At 41.9% G+C, this 9,723-nt stretch overlaps 1 protein-coding gene and 2 pseudogenes across 1 annotated transcript; 2 read left to right on the top strand and 1 right to left on the bottom strand.

Moving 5' to 3' along the window:
- Window positions 1-1,167: 1,167 nt before the first annotated feature.
- Window positions 1,168-3,911, bottom strand: LOC100825163 (annotated as a pseudogene).
- Window positions 3,912-4,304: 393 nt separating this feature from the next.
- Window positions 4,305-4,898, top strand: LOC112269531. Its single transcript, XM_024456425.1, has 2 exons — window positions 4,305-4,472; window positions 4,571-4,898. The coding sequence occupies exons 1-2, from the start codon at window positions 4,313-4,315 to the stop codon at window positions 4,732-4,734; spliced, it is 324 nt and encodes a 107-aa protein (XP_024312193.1). The 5' UTR covers window positions 4,305-4,312; the 3' UTR covers window positions 4,735-4,898.
- A 2,116-nt stretch (window positions 4,899-7,014) lies between these two features.
- Window positions 7,015-9,242, top strand: LOC112269404 (annotated as a pseudogene).
- The last annotated feature ends 481 nt before the right edge of the window (window positions 9,243-9,723 follow it).

The following is a 9,723-nucleotide window of genomic DNA, read 5'->3' on the forward strand; positions in this document are numbered from 1 at the left end:
CATACATATGTATGAACTCGTGGCAAGGCCTTTTCAACTTCTCAACTTCATGATATCAACACCAATTGGAGCATCAAGCCTTTTATGCTTCATCATAATTGTAGTTTTTAGTTCATAATTTGTTACTTTCTGTGGATCCTGAATTTTGTAGTTTCAGGTGCCTCTGATACAGTTTCAGTGTTACGATAGTTGAAAGGTGACAGTGAGACAACTATACATTAGTCATATTTCTGAGAATATGTAGGAATGCATATCTTTTTTTACCAAGAACATGGAAAGGTTACAAAGTTCATAAAAAAACATAGCTATCCAAGCCACTTGCCTGCTGTTGTCAACACCAAGATTTCTTAGCTCACACATTAGGCATCTAAACTGCAACTTTACTTAGAAAACATTATGACGCTAATTTGGATGTCCAAACTAATAAACAACCAGTTCAAGTTAGGATTAGATCATTGTCTAAACAGTTCGGCGTATCTCACAAATATTTGTGTTGCTAAAGAAAAAGAAGGCTACTTAATAAATTGATGGAAGCATGAATAAATTCATTCATGATTGTGGATAAAAATTGAAAGAAAACTGCCATAAGCATACTAAGGTAGTAGGCAAAACATTGCTGCATCTACCAAGGCAGTCCTGATAACATTTAGTGGGTCAAATAAATTTAGAACTATCTTCCCGCGTCCATGGATCCAGATACATGGGAAAACGTTGCTGACTTTTAACACTTTGCAGCTTGATTTCTGCCCCTTCAGGCGAGCAGGGGCACACCCTGTTACACTTTGCCTTTTGCCTCTATCTTTAACTCAGTAGTTACATTAACAACAGCAAACCTGTTACTAAAGATATACATACGTGTGCCTAAGTTTTCAGATTCCTTCATCCAGGATCCAAGGAATACTTAATTGCACAAAAAGAAAACAATTTAATTGCACGGAAGGTGTGCCAGAATGGCTTAATGTGTTCAGATTTTCAGCACATACCGCAAAATTTTCAAACTCCGTAGGTGGCTGACCTCACCGGGGAGCACCCAGTCGTTTTCATATATATATCCATCAGCATTGCTTATTACATTACCACTTGAGTTGCTAGTTTTTTTTCCCTTGGACATTAAGCCCCTCTGGATAGAAAGATGTCTACATAAGACTTTATTATTTCACAGGAATTTTATATGAACTCAGTTGATATGAGCGTGTACCTCCACCTGATTGATATCAACGTATCAACGGAAAACCATCTCAAAAGAACACCAAGGTGGACAACTGCTGGGATCATTTTGAACAGCAGGGGTGTTGTTACCTACAGAGTAACACACAAAGCAACACATTAACCTTACATCATGACGAAATAACTCCATCAAATGTAGAGATGGTCCGTGAACAAAATGACGGCAGTGCGGAATATGACCATGTTCTCGTTTGGGCTTCCACTTCACAGATTTGATATCTACAATTACTAGGCCCGTGGACGGGGTATCGTTTGAAAGAAGAAGACCTTCTCACACAGGCCTAGAAAATCCCCGAACCTCATGCCCCACCCATACACAGCGGCACCGCGGTGTGAGATCAAAACCGGCCTTAGACCTGTGCTTTGGTATGGGACAGACGAAGGGATTTTTCTTAACCCTCCGGCCTGGAATTTGCTCCCAATGGGAGTCGAACCCAGGACTAGAGGGGTGCTACTAGAGCCCCTAACCACTATGCTACAATTATAGAAACAACACAAATAAGCTTGAAAAGAATGAAGAGAATAGGTAGGCACCAAGCTCGGTGCAGTGGTTCCGAGAAGCAGCAGATCCAGCTTGCCCTGAAAAGAAAAGGAATGCAGCTGTCAAATGTAAGTATGGGTAGATCTGAATTGAGAGGCAGCAGTGCCACATGGACCACAAAAGACATGTACAACCAACAAACTATGCTGAAGAGCAAGCTAAGTGTTAAGTACTGATATCATCATTTAGATATGTTATTGTGCTTGCCATCGTAAGTTTTAAATGTATAATTAATGAAATAACAGTGGTTGCAGACATATAAATTCTCAGCGCGAGACATTTATTATTGACTACTGGAAAAGTAAGCCAAAGGTAGAAACTGTCAGAAAGCTAGAATGAAAGGCATACATGTACCCAAGAGTAAAGCAGCACAAAAAATGAGGTTAATGTTGCAACACGTAAGGAAACGAATAAATAACCTCGATCAGAAGGATGCTTGAAGCACGGCTAAGAAGAACAAAAGCAAACTCCCTGATCTGTGCAAGAGACATGCCGATCTGTAGAAAAAACAGGAGGTTAGTGTGACTGCATGAGCTATATAGAACATGGGAGCACATTCGAACAAATTAAAAGGACTTACAAGAAGAGATGTTTTGTTGCTATAGCCAAACCCTTTTACCACAATAGCAACAGTAAATGTCTTTATAGTTATCACCAAAATTACAGCTGCAAGAAGTATATCCACATGGTTCCGCAGGAAATGGACATTAATTAGCATCCCAAATTCCCAATGCTGGCAAGGAAAAGAGCAGCAAAGAGGTTTCGAATAGGTTCAATCTGCAGAAAGAACAAACCTGAAATAAGAGAACATATAATGAATTACTCAGTCTAGCTATGAGTTTGACTAAAGCAGCAAAAGAAAGATGAAACAAAATAGAGGTTGCCCTTCGAACTAAAAAGAAACGGGCAAATCTTACTACACGAAAACAGAGTGCAGAAGATATTAGCAAGGAATTAACGTGTCAAGAGTGTGTTGAGCAAGATCACTTGTTGATATCATCACTCCAGCTGCAAATGAACCCAACTCAAGACCCAGGCCCAACTTATCAGTGCACTGCATCATAGAAGGAAGGCAACATATCAATAAAAGAAATATTAACATGAGCCTAGACGACATGGTTCCAACATATAAGAGCAAAAACACCAAAGGTACAAAATGCAAGTAAATTTTTTCGAAGAAAAAAAACAGGTGTAAGTAAACCAATAACAACCAATAAACGGTTGGTGAAAAGTGAATGAACATGTACCAAACAGAGTGAAACTTGGAATACGATTAAGAAAATACAGGAGTAGGTTTGATGTACACTACATATCCATCAAAATCCATGCCAAAAAAAAACAATCTAGAACAACGTAGTTATAATGAGGTCAAGTACAGCAAAATATTATTGTTCCCTGCTTTTCGACTAAAGTAGCTTAATACACCAATACTCTCACAAGCAGAATTAAAAATAATCCATTTTCTTTGTCAGTGCACAAGATAATAGCCTACAAGCAATGTGCACAAGATAATAGCCTACAAGCAATAAAAGAATGCACCCACGCAAATAACAAGCAGAATGCAACTAACTGGTAAAGTTCATTTGTCTGCACAAAATGCAGCAATCAGAATAATAGTGTAAAACTATAGAGGAAACTTAAATTAATAGCTCAAAAAAACCACATATTCTGTTTGCTCACAAATATACTCACCTGAGACGAAAGACTTATCATCAGCTTAAGAAATCAAGGCACACAAGTACGGGAGAGGATTAAGAGAATTGTCAGGAATGATATCAATAGGACAAGGAATATTGGAAAAAAATTACTCATAATAATTTAATCCAATAGCTGATTATATTGATACAAACTTCTACATCAGTATAGGCAGACCAAACGCATGCAATAAATATCACAAGTCATGTGACATGATGGTTAGATCTATATATATATAGCTCGGATCTATATTATTCCATACGACCCCTCGATCGATCCTACGTTGGACAAGATCATCCATATATATGGGATCCTTCTTCTCTTACCTTGCCGGCGGCCGCGAGGTGAACAAGATTTCACCTTGTAGCTTCCGGCTGCCTCTCATAGACGCCCAAGGTGAACCCATCAAGACTGCCGCCGACCTAGCTTGCACATATGATGCCCTCATGGCAGTTTGTGCCCCAGTCCCCAGCCCGCTCATGCAGGAGTCAGTTCTTCTTCTCCTCCGTGCATGTCCCAATTTGGATTCCCTGGTTTCTTTTTATTTACTACGACTCTCTCCGATCCATGTCAGGTGTCTCAGATTTAAGTACAAAGTTGTATGTACTAAACCTGAAACACTTATTGTGAATCGGAGGGAGTATTGTTTAGATTGGACGAATTAACGGATGATATACATATGGGTAATTGATACTGACGAATATGCATAAATTGCACGCTAGGGAGATCGAAGCCGGCTATCACTGGAGACTTGCCCGCGAGGCCCTCGAAGAGTACAACTATGACAACCAGGAACGACCTGAGTTCCAATGTCTTGTCGGCAAGACGGCCATGGAGGCCAAGAAGGGGATGCAGATCAAGGTCGCCTGCGTCGGTCTCAGGGAACATTTCTGGTACCACGTCAGCTTCTCGGCTCGCCGCAAGGGCGAAAACGAGCGGCGCTTCTTCGCTGAGCTACGCTACGATCCATACTTCCACGAACTGTTCGTCGAAACCTGCACCATCTTAGGTACGTTTAATCGCGTGATCTCTCGTTGAAATTCCTCTCAAGTAATTGAATCTCTCTCTCTCTCTGTATTTTTCTTCTTCTTTTTTCCGTCTCAACAGAAGAGCCGTTGTGCCGCTTCAGAAGCAGCTGCGCATTCTGTCCAGATGACTCCGGGATTTTGCACCCGAGCGATGTGGAGTTTGCGTGTGGGAAGGAGGGACACGAGAAGGAGTTCTTCCACGAGAGGTATATTCTTCGGAGACCGTTCATGAAAAGATCATAGGATCGACGATGACTACTCAACTCTAGTGCTTTTTAGAGTACTCTGCTTTTTATTGTAGGCTATGTACTATATAGCTATATATTGTTTTCTCTTTTTCTCTACCCTCTGCTCTCATTCTCTGTTTTTGTAGTTAGCATGGTGTGCGTAGGTTTAGTAAAAAAAATTTGCTCACATGGAGATGTACCGTGTGTCGAATCAATGATAGTTTCTGAGCTCTTTTACGGTACCCAAAAATAAATAAGGACCTTTCGTTTCTCTTAATTCAATGGATGATTTCAACTGGCACTCCAAGTACCACTGACTCATGGTAAACATGTAATTGATCAAGAACAATTTTGATGTGAATCAGCAACCACGATTACAATAGATGTACGATAGTGGGCAGAGAATATGGACTAGGAGTGGGTAACCAAGGTGGTGCACAAATTAAGGCACACCCCAACTTCCAGCTAGTTATTACCATTGGGCAGCTGATCTCCAGTCTAGCATGGCGTGTATGGAAAAGAGTGTTGTATGAATTCATGGAGATCCACGAAATGATCATAGCATGTCGGGTAGATGTTTCCCAAGTCCTGAAGCTTCGAAGAATTCAAATGATAGGCCAATGCTCTCTTCAAAGATTCACCTACAAAGACAACTTCTTTGTGAGGATGAAATCCAAGGATCGAAATGTATTCATTGTAGCGCTCTTCGGTCGTATCTTTCATGTCAAGAACATCATCATTGTCAGAATTCCATCCCAAGTTATTTTCCGGCAGTGCTTGTTCACCGTCGTCGTCTAGAAATTTAGAACGATAGAAATGGTAGTTGACATCTTCCATGATCCAAGACCCGCGAACTTGTTGCCGGTTGTGAATCTGATGTGAAAGCACATGCCTAAGGTCTGCCTGATGCTTCAAAGACCCACTCGATATGGAGAGAGGATTCGTCGAGGATCCAAACTTGGAGCTGCCCTGGAGAAGCAATTGATGCAAGATACACCCCCTTCTCTGATTTTCCAAGCCGTAGGTCTGGAGAGCTACTTGTATGAATAGTTCTTGGGGGCGGTTTAATGGCTTGGTACTTGCCACTTGACAAAGATATCCTAGGAAACAAAATAAAAGAGGCAGAAATTCAGAAAAATATAATGCCTGATTGAGTGTAAAGAAAATGGCGGTGCACGCAAGTTTAATAAGTATCATGCACTCTCTACATTTCTTCATACAAGATATGTTCTGATTTTGTCCTAAGTCAAACATATTAACTTTTGACCAAATTCATAGGGAAATATATGGATCGACATGTATAACTGTAAAATCTAAATTAGTTTAATTATAAAATTCATCATGATATATATCTTCGTAGTACTTATTTAAAACTGTAGATATCAAGCCGATCAAATTTCAAGTGTCCGACTTAAAGACAAAGGCCAGATATACATACATGTTAGCACATTTAGCAAGGAATGTGGTAGCTAGCTAGCAGTAGGAGCAGGTACCTCATGATAAAATGGGAGTAAATTTCAGAAAACTACACATTTTGGGTCAAGTTTCTCACCGAGCCACCACTTTTGCTAATTTGCCCGAAAAATCACACATTTTGAGTCACGATGTAACAACAAGCCCGAAATGATGAGTTTAGCGCGTTTGACAGTATTCCTGACAGGTCAAGCCCACCTGTCAGGTGACATGTCGGCCGAAACCCGACCCGACCCGTAAGCCCGCTAAGCCCGCACGCACTAAGACAGTTGTCGGGACCCCCTTCTCCACACTCTCGCCAGTGTCGGGACCCTTTCTCCACACAGCTCCGAAGTTGAGGGGCGGAACCGGAGGCGACGAGGACGGTGGCCGCCGGCGGGGAAGAATGCCGTCGCCAAAGGTCGATTGGAGGGATCCCGCAGCCGGTATAGAGTAAGTTTTCCCCCCTTTTGTGCCTGTAATTTGTCCCCCAAGTAGGTTAGGGTTAGAGAGAGGCGACGGGCGGACTTAGGGTTTTCGCTTTTTTGAAACGTGGCATGATCGACGTCGATTTGTTGCGATTTTGTGTTGTTCTTAGGCTTGGGGCATGGGAAATTTTAATTCTTTTCAGTTGGTGCGGCGGATTTCTTACCGTAAGCAGTAGCGAATCCGGAATTGGGGGTTTGGTTCCACCTATGTGTTTTTGCTGTGTTTTTTGTGTTGTATTTTGTACTTGGGATCTTGCGAATTAGGGTTAGGGTATGCAGCATCTGGTAGCTGACACGGTAGTATGGTTTCTGTTTTTGCATCTCTCAGTTTCGATGACGAGCTTTGGATTGTAAACATGGATTTTGGTGTTGGTGGTCATGTTGAGAGGACTGTGGCAAGATTTCTGATAACAGTTAGAAATATGTTCTCACTTATGTCATATTGTGGTTACAATGAGAAGGACCATCTGTTCTATGAGAGCAATCCAGAAATAGGGAGGATAGGGTGGAGCAATTTAGGAACAGAAGAAGCTGTTAACAGTGCATTGCAGCAGTATGCAAGTAGCAAGTTGTTGAAGTTGCATGTTATGAAGAGGTCAGATGATGAAGCAGACTTGTCACCTTGCAGTAAGTTCTTAGATTTCTATAGTGATGTTCCCAGTCCTGGTAAGAAGAAGGCAAGTAGGAAGTTAACATATGTAGTTAAAGAGAAAGGAATAGCTAAGATTTGCACACAGCAGAGTGTGAATCAGTGCACAGCTGCTGTCCAGATGTTCGAAATCAGTGAACAACAGAAGCTGAAGGGCAAGGCAGTAGGCAGTGAGAGAATTGCAGAACCTGACAACGGGAAGGGCAAGGCAGTAGGCAGTGAGGAAATTGCAGAAGCTCAGGAGAGCATAGGCAAGGAAATTCCAGAAGATCAGGACAGCAAAGGCAAGGAAATAGACATGGCTGACTCATCATGTTCAGATGATGAGTCATTGGACAGTGATTCCTTAGATGATAGTTATGCTCCAGAAGAGGCAAAGGCGCAGGTTGAAATAGAAGGTGATGAAGTGTTTGAAGGAGACAGTGATGTTGATGACCCATTTCCAGTGCATCCCGATGTTGAGAGGGGGGTAACTGCTATCAATGATGGCAAACCAAAGAGACCCAAGAAGGAATATGCAAAGAAGGTAAAAGCAGCAAATGAGAGAGTCACTAGATATGAAGAGAGAAAAGCAAAGGGAGCTCTACAGGACCAATTCCTTAGTGACCATGACAGTGATGATTGCAAGGATCCAAACTTCTATAGTGATGATGATGGGGCAGAAGCAGTGTCAGCTCAAGCACCCATTAAGAGGAAAAGTAGAGCAAAGAAGCTGCTTCCTAAGGTGTGGTATGATGAAGACAAGCCTCAGCCACATACACAGTTTGTGAAACATATGTGTTTCACAAATGTTCACCAATTTAGACCTGCATTGAAGCATTACCACATCAAGAACAGAAGGGATTACCAGTACTTGAGGAATGATAAGAACATGGTAATGGTTAGCTGCAAATCTGAAGGCAGTTGTCCTTTTTACATGGTATCTTCCCAAATTAGTGGAGAGGAGACACACTGCCTTAGGGTATGTGTGGATAAACATACATGTGGAATCACTCAAGAGAGCTCTAGGATAAATAGTGCATGGCTTGCTAGAACATTTGAGGAGAATGCTAGAAGTGACCCAGACTACAAGATTCAGTCCATGATAGACACAACAATGCAGAAGTTTGGAGTTGAAATCACCAGGCAAATGGCATATAGGGTTAGAGCTAGAGCTCAGGAGGTTGTGCTTGGAAACCACAAAGCCCAGTACAGAAGGATTAGAGATTACCTGCAGACAGTGCTTGAAACCAACCCTGGCAGCAGAGCTATAGTGTCAGTCACACAAAACCCTGATCCTCTTGTACTGAACCCTAGATTCCATGGGCTTTTCTACATGTTAAATGCTCAGAAAGAAGGATTTCTTAATGGATGTAGACCTTTTATAGGAGTTGATGGCTGCTTTGTGAAGCTGACCACAGGAGCACAGGTTCTAGCTGCAAGTGGAAGGGATGGCAATAACAACTTGTTCCCCCTTGCTTTTGGTGTGGTAGGAAAAGAGGACATTGCCTCTTGCTGTTGGTTCCTAGAACAGCTGAAATATGCTTTAGGTGGAGAAGAAGGCAAGTTTGGCAAATGGACTTTCATGTCAGACAGGCAGAAGGGACTTCTCATTGCATTGATATAATCTTTCCTAACTGTGAACGGAGATTTTGTTTGAGGCACATCTATGCCAACTTTAAAGTGGCAGGGTTCAGGGGAGGTGATCTTAAGGCCCATATGGATGCTGCTGCTTATGCCTATAACAAAGAATTCTTTGATGCTGCAATGGATAGAATGAAGGAAGAAAATGAGGAGGTTTGGGAGTGGTTGTGCAAAATCAACCCTAAGCACTAGGCAAGACATGCATTTGATACAAATTGCAAGACTGATTTGGTTGTCAACAATCTAAGTGAAGTTTTCAACAACTTCATTATACAAGTGAGAGATTACTCCAACCTATGCAGAGAAGCTTGAATGGGAGAAGAAAAATGCAAACTATTGTAGGCCTGTCTGTGCTGCAAAGAGATTATGGCAGATCACAAGTGGAGTTAGAACACATGCTGTTAACTTAGAAGCCAGGACTTGTGGATGCAGAAAATGGGATGTTACTGGCCTGCTCTGCAAGCATGCAGTTTGTGCAATCTACAAGACAAAGGGGCACCCAGAAGACTATGTTGCTGATTTCTTCAAAAAGCCTTACTATGTCCAAACACACAGTGAAGTTGTATACCCTGTTCCTGGGCAACATGACTGGGTAAAAACACCAGAACCAGACATAGATCCACCTATGTTCCTTGTCCATCCTGGGAGAAAGAAAGAAAAACAGGAGGAAGAGCAAAGATGAGAAAAATGAGCAAAGAGGAAAAGGAAGAATGACAACAGTAAGATGTTCAAACTGCAAGAGGCAGGGACACAAATACACATCATGTGCAATCCCACTGAAGCCCCATCTGGC

The sequence above is a fragment of the Brachypodium distachyon genome, chromosome 5 (assembly GCF_000005505.3).
Source record: "Brachypodium distachyon strain Bd21 chromosome 5, Brachypodium_distachyon_v3.0, whole genome shotgun sequence".
Taxonomy (NCBI): Eukaryota; Viridiplantae; Streptophyta; class Magnoliopsida; order Poales; family Poaceae; genus Brachypodium; species Brachypodium distachyon.

Bases quoted from the DNA above. Each gene is read 5' to 3' on its own strand.
- LOC112269531 (XM_024456425.1), top strand. From the start codon at position 4,313: ATGCAGATCAAGGTCGCCTGCGTCGGTCTCAGGGAACATTTCTGGTAC. The intron at 4,473-4,570 runs GTACGTTTAATC...CCGTCTCAACAG, and splicing joins CGAAACCTGCACCATCTTAG to AAGAGCCGTTGTGCCGCTTC.